Source organism: Geotrypetes seraphini, chromosome 15 (genome assembly GCF_902459505.1).
Source record: "Geotrypetes seraphini chromosome 15, aGeoSer1.1, whole genome shotgun sequence".
NCBI lineage: Eukaryota > Metazoa > Chordata > Amphibia > Gymnophiona > Dermophiidae > Geotrypetes > Geotrypetes seraphini.
This window is the reverse complement of record NC_047098.1, coordinates 18,440,320-18,456,424: the sequence shown is the minus strand read 5'-3', so window position 1 is coordinate 18,456,424 and position 16,105 is coordinate 18,440,320. Positions and strand designations below refer to the sequence as shown.

Here is a 16,105-nt window from a genome sequence, read left to right as displayed (position 1 = left end):
GGGGAGGAGCATGTGCTCAGAAAAGTGCTTGGATTTCTGCAACTCCCAGATTGCGGGGAAGGGATTGAACACCTAGTGGAAGGAATCCAGAAGGGACATAACAGAAATGAGCTTTGAAGTATTTGCTGCGCCAGCTCACACTATAAACATCCAGCACAGCTTGATAAAAGGGGCCGTTGGTTAACAGCAGAGTATACTGCTGTAAAACAAGTGTGATAATGTATTATTGTTGTCCATTAGACTCCAAGTAATCCTCACAGGTCATCAGGTCTAATTCCCTTGATAAGATTTATACACGGGTTTCGTTAGCCCTTTTCTTGAGGAAAGCATACATTAGATAAATGAATAAACTAGTATTTCTGATGCTCCTCAATATAAATAAACTTTAGATAATCAAGCCTGTCAGAAATTGGCTAAAAATGTAGGCATAACTAGTATTCTAACTAGTGTACATTCAGCTGCATGAATGTAACACAGACAATAATTTGGTTGCTTTCTGTAACTATCTTTAGAAGAGATCATTTAGAAAGAAATGCTGTACAGCACAGTCTAGTAATAGAATTCCCTACAGTTCCTTTATGTCCTCTCCTCATGAACTTCTCTTACCTTTGTCCTACAATCCTAACTCTTCAACAGGGCACAGCACCAGCAACTAGAGTGAGCAGAATATATCACTGTAATAATGCTTCAAACATGGTTATAACTGTCATTGATCAATCTACAATAGAATGTATGACTGGTACCATGAGAGTACTGTCTAATGATAAGATAATTTGTAGCCCACCACCTGATTGAAATGTATAGGAGAGCTGCATTTAATACCATTCTGACTCATCTGAAGTTTATTCTAGATATTTCCAACTACCTGAAAATGAAGAGCAAAATTAAGAAATATTACATAAACTACTGTGAATTTTTAACTCTGTATAAAACTTTAAAGAAATGAAAACCATACGGCGTGCTCTCTTGCTTGCTAAGAAACTGATACTGCTCCACTGGCTAGATTCTGCTTCCCCCCCTCCCCCCCCGATTTCTGAATGGCGTACACTAATGCTTCACCAACTAAAGATGGAGTGCATGGACATTACTGATATGGACTCTGTTAAGGGCCTCCAGCTTCAGACGTTTGGGAGCCCTTTTGGTCTTCTTTAACAGCTTATGTTCGTAGTAATGTTCTGAATATCTAATTGAGTGATCTTTATTCCCAGGTAGGTTGCCCCCCTCTATCTCGCCTCCTTCATTTCAGTATATTTTTTAAATTCCCCTCCCCCTTTTTAAAATTAATTATTTCTTTATTCTCTGGGTGGGTGGGTGGTTGGATTGCTAATATGATTTGTTCAAACAGATTACTATACTGTTCTGTTTTGCTGCTTGTTTTGCTCTGTTTGATCAATAAAAGATATCTGAATTAAAGAAATGAAAAAATTACGTGGCAAGTCCAGTGATCCTGCTAAAACATATGCACTGAAACTAATGGAAAAAGTAGAAGTTAAGATATCTATTTAAAACAACAACAATGCTACTTCCCTATATTGGGAAATCTCTGTAAACAGAAGGATAAATCAATCATGCAAATGAGTGGCATTATCCTGACTGGACCGACATGGGTTCTCTGAGTTGAGAAAAATCTAGAAGATTAGCCAAGCATGTATGCAACTTCTGTGCAACTACTACCTTGTGAGTTCACTTCAGTCTTTACAAAAATTTGGGGGGGCCTTTAATAAGCTGCACTAAAAAGTGGCCAACGCCAATGTTCTCTCTAAATTAGGGAATCAGCTGTGCAAGTCATGATGTGTTCTCAGCAGCAGTTGGGCTGGGCTGGCATGTGGTGAGAAGGGAGGGGGGGTGCATAGGCAAGCAATTTTTGGAAATTATGTCAAATTATATTAAACAATTGAGAAATTAAATTATTTTTATTGAACTAAAAAGATTATATAAAGAAACAGTACATCAATGTGTCACACTGCAATCTCTCTCTTTTCCTTCCTTGGTCTGGCATCTCTCTCTCCTTCCTTCCCCCTCCAGTAGTCTGATATCTCTCTCCTTCTATTTCTCTCTTCTTGTGGTCTGGTATCTCCTTTTCTTGCCTTCCCTTCCTTTTTCTACCCTAGTCTGGAATCTTGCTTTCTTTCTGCCTTCCCTTCCCTGGTCAGGCATCTCTCTTTCCCTCCCCTTCCAGTAGTCCATCTTTCTCCTTCATTTTCTCCCTTCTTGTGGTCTGGTATCTCCTCTTCTTGCCTTCTTTTCCCTCCTCCTCCTATTCCCTACCATGGTCTGGCATGTCTGTTCTCCCCTTCCCTTTCTTACCCTGGAAGTCTAGCATCTTTCTTTTTTTCCCCCTCTCCATCCCTGCAGTCCAGCATTTCTCTAACGGCCACTTCACCCTCCATGATCCCCTGACCACCCCACACCCCTGCATTCCTCCCCTCTATGGGATCTGGGAAGGCAGCCGCTGTTTCATTCTTCGGACAGCCGGCAGCATGAGTGGACAAATATGGAATTCCTTGCCAATCTATTTAAGAAAAGAACATGATATCGATAAATTTAAGATCAACCTAAAAACGTTCCTTTACAAAGACGCTTTCGATTAATCACTCATAAACAGGAACACAATGATGCATTAATTTTAATTCCCAACCTCATGTTTTGTCTCTACCTCTCTTTTTATTGGATTTTGTATTTCTTATCCCTTTTCCCTTTTATTCATGTCTTGTCAAGTATGTTTATAGTATATGTTTACTGATTATGGACAATTAATGTTTTATTTTATATTTTATTTTTTACTTTTTATTTTTTAATAAGGTAATTATGTATCTACTTCTACTATTTTGTATTTATGTTCATCGCTTTGAAAATATGACAAAGCGATTAATCAAAAATTTAATAAACTTGAAACTTGAAACTTGACACGCTGCCTTCAATGGCCCAGAAGCTTTCCCTCTGCTACTGCTTCTCACCTGAGGGGACAGGAAGCAATAACCGAGGGATAGCTTCCAGGTCACCAAAGGCAGTGTGTTCATTCACACTGCCGGCCGCTCGAAGAATGAAAGAGCTGCAGAGATGGATCCCATGGAGTAATGAATGGAACCCCATACTGCAGGGAGTAGCCGCTTGGCCTACTGCAAGATACATCCTGGTGGCGGAAGTGAGATGGGAAGTGCTGCGCTTGGTGTGTGGCAGCCAAGAGCTGCTGTGCAGGGCTCTGAAGAGATGTGCACGGCCACGCACCTGCGCAACTTAGAAGTAATACTGGCCAGTGCTATCCCCAGCACAGGTCTTCCCCATGCACTAAGACCACTTTTACTATGGCAGTAAAATTGCTGATTTTCCATAATTCCTATTAATGGCAATGCACTAATTTTCCCATTAGTGCACGGCCAACAGCGTGCCAGCACTTACCGGCACTAATTTTCTAGGCTGTAAGGGCTTACGTGCTAATCCTGCACTAATTGCTTAGTGTGCAGCAACATGTCTACTCTCTGCCCCACATCTAAAATTTAAATTCTACTTTTTAGCACATGGAAAGTGTACGCCAGTTCCAAAATTACTGCAGGATACCCGAGTGTGCCCTATTGTATTGCTTTAACCCTGCGGTAAGTGTGCATTAATGCTTACCACAGTTTTATAAAAAAATCCCATTAGAGTAAATGCATCTCCTTGGGAGGCAGGGGTATATGCATCTGATTTATCCTACTGTCCACTGAGAACCCCTGTTACAGCTAAGTATCACTAATTTCACCATTGTTGAGCAGGATGATTCAGATACATAAGTGGAAAATAAAACCAAGAGCTGCAGGATGCCATCATCTCTTTGACTTAATTTGGAAGATACCCTGCCTGTTTCAGTGTGTATGGATATTAATTTAAGAAACTTTGAAGGGCTGACTTACTATCATTTCTTGAAATTTTATCTAGACCATAGTGTAAAGTGAATATACATAACTTTCTGACTAGAATTAAATAAAATGACGTACTGATGTAGTTAGAGTTCTACTGGCATTAAAACTGTTTAGCTGCACCCCTAATTCACAACAGTGAAAAATATAATTAATCAACCTATTTATAAATTCTCCTTGCTCGAACCATTGCAGTAAAAAGAAACAAAAAGATCAGTACATGTTCTGCAAGGGTTAAGTTCTTTTTAGTAATAGCATAGAAGTCGTTTTGCAGTACCAAATGTAAAGAGTTTATTCACCTTTGTTAGAAAGTGGCTTTGAAAAATAGTTGGAAGTACAATTGATTGGTTTATGTGAAATGAAAGCACCACTTTATGCATACTCAAGATTAGTTCTCAAGGACACTTTGTTGTTGAAGAACTGTACATAATAAAGGTAGGAAGGATACCAAAGTCTGAATTTCCTCAACAGTTCTGGCTGATGTTACTGCTTGCAAACAGAATACATTCCCGGTAAAATATTTGATATGAATTGTCTGCATAGGCTCAAATGGAGGTCACGTGAACTCAGTAAGGATAATGTGGTATTGCCAGTTTCTTAACCCTTTCAGGACCAAGGGACATATTTGTCCCATAACTTTAAAATCCTATAAATTTTGATTGGGATAGTCTACAGTTCTAAATTTGATATGTACGGATTCCATATGATACTGCCTTTATGTAAACAAACTGGTTCCGACATTCATTCATTAGCGTCGTTGCTAGATTGACGAGAAGATTCACTTGCCACACTGTCCATAAGCCAGAAGTGTGATTTTTTTAAATAAAAATAATGATATTTCACAAAAAAAAAAATCAATTTTTTGGCATCTGCAAGCCCTTTTTACCATAAAAATGTCGTCAAAACCACAAAAATTGGCCTACGATCCTTATGGTCCTGAAAGGGTTAAAAGAAACATTTTGAATGTCATAACCCACTCATGAATTTTGAAACTTAAGGGTATATGGATATAAGGTGGGAGGCATGCCACCATGGTACTTAGATGGACTTTTAATGAGGGAATTTTTTTTTTTTTTTTTAATATATCTTTATTCCTTTTTACATTATACAAACAAGTGTACAATAAATCAAGTCATACTATACATTCTTCACTTGAAACTTTACAATCATCTTATACCATAAATTACCTCCCCTCCCTCCCTTTCCAAATATTTTTGTAACTACTCATCCTAATGTCATAAAACCCACCCATCCACCCTCCCACCCTATACATACTAAATGGGGATAAATTCATTTATTTATTATAGTAATCAATTAATGGTCCCCACACATCTTTAAATTTCTTATAATATCCTCTCTTAATCGCCAATGTTTTTTCCATTTCATACACATGACACACCGAACTCCACCAGAAACAGTAATTCAACCCCCCTGAAGTCTTTCCAATTGTATGTTATTTGTTGGATGGCAACTCCTGTTAAAATCATTAACAGCTTATTATTATTCGAGGAGATTTGACTTTTGGCCCTCATAGACATCCCAAACAAAACTGTGTCATATGACAGGGCCACATGATTCTCTAACATACAATTTATTTGTCCCCAGATCAATTTCCAAAAATTATTAATAAGAGGATAATAAAATAATAAATGATCTAGAGTTCCAGCCTCAAGATGACAATGCCAACATCTATTAGACTTAGAGCAATCCAATTTTTGTAAACGAACAGGGGTCCAGAGTGCTCTATGCAACAGGAAAAACTATGCTTGCCTCATAGACGCAGACAATGTACATCTTATCCTCCAAGACCAAATACGTGGCCATTGAGATGCATTAATTTTATGCTTAATCTCAATGCTCCAAATATCTCTAAGTACAGTCCTTGGTTTTTTATTTAAATAGCCAGATAATGTTTTATACCACTGCGCGGCCTGGTGAAATGAGGGAATTCTTAACTGCAAAGGTAATAAAGATAAAAAGTACTGAATAATACTAACAAACAGATAAATAGGTTTACATTCTACTAAAACAACCATGACTCAAAAAAACTAAGATTTTCTTGTAGATGTTTTGGAAATGAATATAACATCCTCAGTGTCCTTTTGAAGATTTAAGGTCCTCACTACTCAACATTCAGTATCTATGCTGGGATAGCCAGTTCAATTTATATTTGCATTAGTGGTTGTGTTGCAAATTTAATTTCATGTTCTGTTTGTTGCTTTTGTCATTGTAGATTCTGTTTCAACCTTCCCTCCTTTTCTACCATTGATTAGATCCGTCACTTGACTAACTAGATTCCACTCCATTCAACCTTCTGTCCTTTGTATGACTGGTTCGATCTTCCACTTGACTTACAAGATGACACCACCTGGAAACCACTCTTACAGCCTCACACAATTGTAGTGGAAACACATGCCAAAGGAGTGAACCCAAGAAGCAGGACCTGCTCCTTGGGGTGCCCTTTGTTTTTTACTTTTCCTTTTTTCCTGTTAGTTTGAGTGTCTTTTCTTGTATTAGGCAATCATCTGGATGGAATTGTTTGGGTGACAAAGAAGTAATAGCTACCTCACCACAATCCCAAGAGGAGGTATGAGGCTTACAGCATTTTATTTTTCTTTGAAAATATAGGTTAGTAGATGGTGACTTTCAGGAAAGATTGTTCTTAGTTTTTTTGCAACTATTAACCCTTCAATTTGCTGCTCAAATTCCTCTCTGACTGAGTCTGGTCTCAACTTACTAGTAATTGTATTTTTAATGTTCGATTGCTATAGCAACGACTGACCTTTTAACTGAATAGACGATGTCATGCATGCTTGTACGTGGCGCGTGCGTTGTCAGGGTGGCGGCCGGCTTGGCTCAGGAGCTGAGAAGTCATGCGCATGCAGGATGGCGGCCGGCTTAAATCGGGAGCCAGGGAACGCTGGCGGATGGCAGAGGCATCGGCCGAAGTGGAAAGGCAACCGCATGGGGACCCCAAGGGAAGGAAGCCATCCCGCTGAAGTGGCTGCGGCACCCAAAGGCAGGTACCCACCTCTGGGCCACCTAATCTGAGAGCTCGGTTTGCGAGTCAATGCTCGTTTTGCAAGGCATGATTTGCGGGAGTGTTTTACTCGTCTTGCAAAACACTCGCAAACCGCGTTACTCGCAAACTGAGGTTTGACTGTAATATTTTGCTTAAGATGTAAATTAAGGGAATCATAGCAATGCTGAATAGTTAGGTTAACTACTACTACTACCGTATTTTCGCGGATATAACGCGCACCATTGTAAAACGCGCACAGGGGTATAGCGCGCAGAAATCACGATGATATGTACAAAAACTTTTCTATACCGCGCTCAGGCATATAACGCGCATGCTGCCCGACTCTCCTCTGGCCACCCCGACTCTCCTTTCGCTCTCCCCGACTCTCCTCTGGCCACCCCGACTCTCCTTTCGCCCTCCCCGACTCTCATCTGGTTGCCCCGACTCACCCTGACTTTCGGTGCACTGCCCCGACTCTCCTCTGGTTGCCCCGACTCACCCTGACTTTCGGTGCACTGCCCCGACTCTCCTCTGGTTGCCCCGACTCACCGTTCACCCGCCCTGACTTTCGGTGCACTGCCCCGCCTCTCCGTGCCTGTCCCCCTTGAAGTCCTGTCCCCCTTGAAGATCTGCCTGTCCCCCCTTGAAGTCCTGTCCCCATCCTGAAAGCCTGATGCCCCCCCTCGACGTCCGATTCTTCTTCCCCCTCGGCAGGACCACTCGCACCCCCACCCCGAAGGACCGCCGACTCCCCGACAATATTGGGCCAGGAGGGAGCCCAAATCCTCCTGGCCACGGCGACCCCCTAACCCCACCCCGCACTACATTACGGGCAGGAGGGATCCCAGGCCCTCCTGCCCTCGACGCAAACCCCCCTCCCTCCAACGACCGCCCCCCCCCCAAGAACCTCCGACCGACCCGCGACCCCCCTGGCCGACCCCCCCACCCCCCTTCCCCGTACCTTTGGAAGTTGGCCGGACAGACGGGAGCCAAACCCGCCTGTCCGGCAGGCAGCCAACGAAGGAATGAGGCCGGATTGGCCCATCCGTCCTAAAGCTCCGCCTACTGGTGGGGCCTAAGGCGCGTGGGCCAATCAGAATAGGCCCTGGAGCCTTAGGTCCCACCTGGGGGCGCGGCCTGAGACACATGGTCGGGTTTGGCCCATGTGCCTCAGGCCGCGCCCCCAGGTGGGACCTAAGGCTCCAGGGCCTATTCTGATTGGCCCACGCGCCTTAGGCCCCACCAGTAGGCGGAGCTTTAGAACGGATGGGCCAATCCGGCCTCATTCCTTCGTTGGCTGCCTGCCGGACAGGCGGGTTTGGCTCCCGTCTGTCCGGCCAACTTCCCAAGGTACGGGGAAGGGGGGCGGGGGGGTCGGCCAGGGGGGTCGCGGGTCGGTCGGAGGTTCTTGGGGGGGGGGCGGTCGTTGGAGGGAGGGAGGTTTGCGTCGAGGGCAGGAGGGCCTGGGATCCCTCCTGCCCGTAATGTAGTGCGGGGTGGGGTTAGGGGGTCGCCGTGGCCAGGAGGGTTTGGGCTCCCTTCTGGCCCAACTACACAAAGTACGGGGAAGGTGGGTGGGGGTGTCGTGGGGGTCGGCCAGGGGGGTCGCGGGTCGGCTGGGGGACGGGCGGAGGTTCTTGGGGGGGGGCGGTCGTTGGGGGGAGGGGGTTTGCGTCGAGGGCAGGAGGGCCTGGGATCCCTCCTGCCCGTAATGTAGTGCGGGGTGGGGTTAGGGGGTCGCCGTGGCCAGGAGGGTTTGGGCTCCCTCCTGGCCCGATATTGTTGGGGAGTCGGCGGTCCTTCGGGGTGAGGGTGCGAGTGGTCCTGCCGGGGGGGGGGGGATGTATCGGACGTCGGGGAGTCGGCCGGGCAAGAGGGCTTGGGCTCCCTCTTGCTCCGATCGTGGATGCGGGTGCGGGTGGGAGCGCGTGCGAGCGGTCGTTCGGGGTGGGGGTGCGAGCGGTCCTGCTGGGGGGGTGAATCGGGCGTCGGGCGGGGTGGGAACTATGTTTAAAAACTTTTGTATACCGCGCTCAGGCATATAACGCGCGAGGGGTATGCGCGGTACGTAAAATCAGGTATAACGCGCGCGTTATATCCGCGAAAATACGGTACTTATCACTTATATAGTGCTGAAAGGCGTACACTACATTTTGACATTTATAGACAGTTCCTGCTCAGAAGAGCTTACAAGCTAACTTGGACAGACATAACAAATAGGGTTGGGGATGCAGAACCCAAGGTGAGAGGAGTTAGGAATCAAAAGCACTCTCAAAGAGGTGGGCTTTGAACTGGGTCTTGAACACTGCCAGAGACTGAGCCCACCGTAGGGGTTCAGGTAGCTTGTTCCAAGCATACGGTGCAGCAAGGTAGAAGGGACAAAATGAATCCTCTTAGAATATTCTCCTTCTGATAGTCACATCTCCTAGATGTTCATTTAGTAATAAAATTGCCGTTCACTGTTTCATGGCTTTTTAAAGCATATTCTGGATATATTCACTAATTCTGAATATTCTCAAACACTGCAATATCCAGCAATGAGGTAGTATGTCACAGGCTTTCTTGTAGTCTATCCAGGGCATTTGCAGATTTGTTTTCTGTCTTCTTGAATTTTTCAGTATCATTTTGCCGATCAGCAGCTGGTGTTTTGTTCTGCATAAGTTTCAGCAGCTGCCCTTTTGTTCAGGAGGATACAAAGAATTTCCAGACACATGATTTGATATTGCATTAGCTAAAATTCCAGTTAGCAATTTGAACATTGTCAGCAAGCATGTGATTGGTCTGTACTTGTTTTCTATAAGACCATTGTCTTTACCTTTCATAATCAGAAATGATCTGCCAGTTGTCATCCATAGTTTTGTTTTTCCCAGTGCACAGTATTTCATTAAACTGCAGAGACATTCTTTCATGTAGATTAATCAAATGTTTAAGACGGAATCCGTGCACTTTATTTTTTGCGGTGCATTCCACTTCTTAACCTTGCTACTTTGATTACCTCAGTTGTTATCACAACTTGTGAGTTATCCCAGATATCTCTCCAAAACCCAAGGTTTCATTCTCATTAAGCACCCTTAATAGAATAGCATGCAGCAACAGGATCCGCGCTCAGCTTTGGAAGGGAAGACTTACAACATCTAAAATCAGGAGTAAATCCAGGCACATAAGTTAGGCGTTGATCCCCTGAATTCCATAAGACTGTGCATTTTAAGGGAACACCCTTACCTGCCTATGCCCCTCCCATGGCCATACTCCTTTGCAGATACATGCATTAGGCGCTAATGGAGGAACGCGTAAAGTTTAAATTTGCCTGCTTCTGCTTCAAAGCACTACACCAGTGGTCTCAAACTCAAATCCTTAGTGGGGCCACATTTTGGATTTGTAGGTACTTGGAGGGCCGCAGAAAAAATAGTTAATGTCTTATTAAAAAAATGACACCTTTGCATGAGGTAAAACTCTTTATAGTTTATAAATCTTTCCCCTGGTCTGGCATCTGTCTCCTTCCCTCCCCCAACTTTTTATTTCTTTCACCCTGCCCCTTCTTTCTTTCTCTCTCTATCCATGCCCCCATTCTTTCTATATGTCTGTCTTTCTTTCTCTCTCTCTCTCCATGTCCCCTTGCTTTCTTTTTTTCTTTCTCCATGCTCTTTCTTTCTTTCTCTCTCCATGCCCCTTTCTGTCTGTGTCCCGTTTCCCTTCTTTTTTTCTGTCTCCCTGTCCCCCCTTTCTTTCTTTACTTCTCCCTGCCCTCCCCCAATCCACCACCATCGGGGAACAGGCCGCCACTGCCGCAATCAGGGAACAGGCCACCACCGCCACAATCGGAGAACATGCTGCCGCCACTATAATCGGGGAACTGGCCAGCGCTGAGGTCTTAACTCTCCCTGCTTATCTTCCCCAGCGTGGGGCCAACCAATTCACGCCACCCGACGTCAATTCTAACATCGGGGAGGAACTTCCGGGCCAGCCAGGTAGCGATTGGCTGGCCCGGAACTTCCTCCCCGACATTAGAATTGATGTCGGGTGGCAAGAATTGGTCGGCTCCGAGCTGGGGAAGATAAGCAGGAAGAGTTAAGACCTTGGCACTGGCCTGTTCCCTGACTGTGGCGGCGGCAGCCTGTTCCCCGATTGCGGCCTGTTCCCCGATTGCGGCGGTGGCAGCCTGTTCCCCGATTGCGGCGGTGGCAGCCTGTTCCCCGATTGCGGTGGCTTGAGGGAGGGCAGTGGGAAGGGAAGCAGATTGGTGAGGACAGATTGCGGGCCGCAAAATAGTCCCTGGGGGGCCGCATGCGGCCCGCGTGTTTGAGACCGCTGCACTACACGGACTTGCCCCTAAATATATAACTGACCTTTTCGTCTTCTCAGCCAACAGACACAAGAGAAGCTCACATTCCAACTTCGTTTCCCCCCCAGTGAGAGGTTGTAAACTGAAAAAACACCATGAACATCTTCTCTCGCACCAAGCAGCATCATGGGGTAATGACCTAGAACAATTGCTTTCGCCCACTACTTATGAGGAATTTAGGAAACGTCTGAAAACACACCTGTTCCTAAAGTATCTAGACAACTGATCCTCTCTTCTCTCTCCCCTCTATAGCGATTAACTTGTTCTATTGATCACTCTCTCCTCAAAAATGGATTTCCTGTCCTATTAACCCTCTTTCTTCCTCCCCTCTTAAAGTCAATCAATTTGTACCTTTGCTTAATCTTTGTAAACCGCATAGAACTTCACGGTATTGCGGTATATAAGCTGTTATTATTATTATTATTATTCTATAAATGGGTGTATGTGATTTCATGCAAGTCTGCCATTTTTTCCCCTTTTCAGTGCTTTGCATTTGTCATTACACAAATTCGGTGTGGAAGTAGCTCCTAATATACAGAGCTATATAGAGAATTCTCCTGTAAGTAAATATCTGGCATTTAGGTGCAAACACTTACACCAGCTCTATGGCTGGCATAAGGTCATGGTAAGAGAGGATAGCATAGCAGGTTTTAAGAAAGGTTTGGACAATTTCCTGGAGGAAAAGTCCATAAGCTGTTATTGAGAATGACATGGGGGAAGCCACTGCTTGCCCTGGATCGATAGCATGGGATGTTGCTACTCTTTGGGTTTTTGCCAGGTACTGGTGACCTGGATTGGCCACCATAAGGACGGGCTACTAGGCTTGATGTTTATCAGCTGACCCAGTAAGGCTATTCTTATGTTCTATATTACAGATGTATATTTTACCTATTATGCTTCTATTCTATAATGGAAAGTAGGCACCTCTAGATACCTAACTATAGGTGCACTGATACAGAATTACCATCTTAGTGTCAGCTGATAAACATCAATCCTCTATCTGTAAATTTTCATTGGCACTGTACAAATGAAGGGTAGTTCTATAAAGTGGTGCCTATTTGAAGTCTATTTTTTTTTTTTTTTAGAATTCTTTATTCATTTTTAACACACATACAATAAGTGAAATACAGAGTAAATTAATATTTTTACAATATAGACATCACTTAAAATTTCTCAAATATTCATGCTTATTAATACACTCCCCTCCCCCCATCAAAAATTTTCCAACAATTTTTCCAACCTTATTTACCTCCCCCCTCCTCCCCCCTCCCTGGATGTGCATATTATCTAATAACAAAACATAACTATAGAGATTCTACAAAGGACTTCAATGGGCCCCAAATTAATTTAAAGTTTTCATTATTCCCTAATATAGCAGTGTTCATTTTCTCATATTTATATATTAGACATAAACTTGCCCACCAAAATGTAAAGTTGAGATGATCCCAGTTTTTCCAGTTTCGTGTAATCAATTGTATAGCTGTACTTGTCATAATTAAAAAGAGACGACTTTTTTTTTATCTAGGGGATCTTTGATATGCAAAATAGTACCACAAATTATTATTTCATAGGTTAAAGGAATCTCAGAATTTAAAATATTATTAATATGTCCCCAGATTGATTTCACAAAAATCTGAATTCTAGGGCAGTAAAACAATAGATGGTCTAATGTTCCTATGTATAGATGACAGTGCCAGCATCTATTAGATCTAGAATTATCTAATTTATTCAACCTAACTGGGGTCCCAAAAGAACGTATGAAGAAAGATTTTAAAAATTGCGGCTGTACTCACTTGAGGAAAGAAGAGAACGGGGAGATATGATTGAAACATATAAGTACATCACGGGACGCATCGAATCAGAAGATGATATCTTCTGGCTCATGGGACCCTCGACCACCAGAGGGCATCCGCTGAAAATCAGGGGAGGGAAGTTTCATGGCGACTCCAGGAAGTACTTCTTCACCGAAAGAGTAGTGGATCATTGGAACAGACTCCCACTCCAGGTGATAAAGGCCAGCAGCGTGACGGATTTTAAGAGAAAATGGAATCTTTAAGGGAGTAAAGTCAGGGGAGGGGATACTTGGAATGGGCAGACTGGGTGGGCTATAGCCCTTTTCTGCTGCTTTTTTCTATGTTTCTATGTTTCTAACAAAAAGAACCAAGTTTGTTTCATAATGCTGATGCTGTACACCTCATCCTCCAAGACCAAATACGTGGCCATCGAGATGCAGAAATATACTGCTTAATCTCAATGCTCCTAATATCCCTAAGAGCGTTTTGGGGTTTCTTATTCATAAGTTCAGATATTAATTTATACCACTTGACGGCTTGATGCCCTAGCGCATATCTGCCTGAAAACAGAGGAATTGCAGGCTATAAAAATTTTTCAAATTACGCCATTCAGGGAACCCTTTCTGAATAGCCTGCTTCAGTTGCAACCATTTATAAAATTGAAATTTTGAGATACCAAAAGATTGTTGCAACCGTGAAAAATCAAGCAGTTTTCCATTTGAAATAACATCCTCTAATGTTCTTATGCCTACTTGCATCCAATCTTTCCATGCAATTTTTGAACCGCCTATTGAAGTCTATTCTGCAAAGAAAAGTCTGCCCCAAGCATTTTAAAATCAGACAAATATTTAACTTTTCACAAGCGATCTCTAATGTTTAATTAAATATTTATCTCTACTCACCGCCCAGGTTGCTAGGAGCATCTTCTGATTCCTTGAGGCCTTCTAATCCACATTCTGACTCTTGGTCTCCTTTAGCAACAGAGGAGCTGGCTATTTCAAAGTCATACATCCGTATCATATGAGCTTCGATGTTCTGAGCTTCAGTTGTAGATGCAGCATCTATTAAAGGGTAGCTAACACATTCAAAGCCACTGTGAAAAGAAAAGTTACACGTTAAGAGTTATTAAAAATTAACAAATTAATGCAGTGCAGGAATTATAACTACAGCCCTGTCACCCTGTAGTTGTGGGTTAAAGCCCACGTTGTCCCCCATTGCCCCAGATACATTAAATAGATTGTGAGCCCACTGAGACAGACAGGGAAAAATGCTTGAGTATCTGAATAAATACATGTAAACTGTTCTGAGCTCCCCTGAAAGAACAGTATAGAAAATTAAATAAATAAATAAGTACATACTTATATAGAATATTCTCAAAAGGTATGGAAAGCCAATATAACAGCTAATGGACTAGAGATATTCAGTCAATATTCCGCCAGTAGTGGTCATTTAAGTAAACACTAACTGCTGCCAGCTAATGAAATATTCAGTGTCAATACCTATCCCACATACTAGCACTCAATATATGGATGTTCAGTGGTACCCAGAAGTTATCTGGGTACAGCCAGTACCCAGAAGGCTGATTGGGCATAGTTCATGCCACATTAGGTATTTTCCAATATGCCTGATTAGCTGTCCGATTGCTAGCATATAATAACTGTGGTGCTCAGGTAGCTTCCATAGCTCCCTAACTCCAACCCCAGACTGCCCCGGCATTAACTAGATAGTGCCACATTGGTCAGTGTTATTATTCAGTGGCACTATCTGATTAAGTGCCATCACAATATATCTGGCAGGGGCTGGGAGGAAGGGAGATAGGTGCATGTAAGAGGTTCTAGAAGGAAGGGAAGGGAAGGGAGAGAGGGAGATAGGTGCATGGGAGAGGTTCTGGAGGGAAGGGAAAGGAGAGAGTGTACTGGACCCTTGAGGGGGGGGGGCTAGAGGGAAGGAGTTGTGTTGATCCTTGTTCTGTACTGTTTGTGATTTATAAAATGACAATTGTACAGGATATTATTTCTTTTTATACTTGAATAAAATGATTAAAATATAAAATCTTAACTGTTTGAGGCTTGTGCAGAAGGGATAAGGCTGAGTTCGTAGGGATGGGGGCAGGGTGGGCATTGGGACAAATTTTGACCTTGTGTCATTCTCTACTTTAAGGGGTTCATCTCCTGATACAGTTTATCTTGCTGCTCAGACACATTCCAAGTAATTTGTGTAACTAAAATAAAGTCTGCCCCACATGCATTTTCTCTTTCCCTAAGCCCATCACCCCTCTGTTCACTATTTGTTATCCCTGTTCTCTTATGCCACTCCTTCAGATTTTTCTCAGGTGGTCCCCATCCCCATCCATCACCACCAGTCAACCTTCACCATTCTGCCTGTACGTCTAAGCCTTTGGCTACCCCCAGCCTTAGTTTTAATCCTCCTAAATTTGCTTCTCAGGCTTGTTGGCAGTGTCAACTCTAGAACAGCTATTCTGTTTTCTTTTGGCATCACATGACTCTCAACAAGTTTGAGCTGCTTGATACCTAATTACTGCACACAGTTCCAATTTACATAGAGCAGAATGGTGGAGGTAATAAACAGAACAGATGTAGTGCCAGTAGGGGGAGTCAGAGCCACGCTTAGAGGTAATGAGGGCTAACACTGGCCCCTGGGCCCTGCAATAGAGAATGCAGCTCAAGAATGTTCTGTATTTTAGCAGAATTTTATACTCAAATATGATTAGATGTTGGAATGTTACTCCAGCCACATATATTCCCCCTGCAGTTATGCACTATAAAACATAGGCATTACTTTATAGATTTGTGAGCAGCTACCAATTATTGGCACCTATGATGTAAGTGGTGCATATATCGAGGTGAGCAAACACAAAGTCCACAAAAAGGACCTAAGTTCCACAAACAAATATGAAGAGTCCGCAAACATAAAAAGTGAAACGTTAGTTCCTAAAGATTCAGGAGATTTATGTAGACAATTATATAGAAAAAGTTTTATTTTATTCCGTACAATAAAAACATATCAGGTACAAAATGTCTGTGTCAAGAGT

The 16,105-nt window shown here is 43.2% G+C and overlaps 1 protein-coding gene across 1 annotated transcript in view; it reads right to left on the bottom strand.

Annotated features, from left to right (window-relative positions):
* MORN1 (MORN repeat containing 1) overlaps positions 1 to 16,105 on the bottom strand; it is a 180,966-nt gene that overhangs the window by 105,516 nt on the left and 59,345 nt on the right. Inside the window, exon 10 of the mRNA XM_033922591.1 lies at positions 13,956 to 14,146. Coding sequence (XP_033778482.1) covers positions 13,956 to 14,146 — 191 coding nt within the window. The remainder of the gene's footprint in view (positions 1 to 13,955; positions 14,147 to 16,105) is intronic.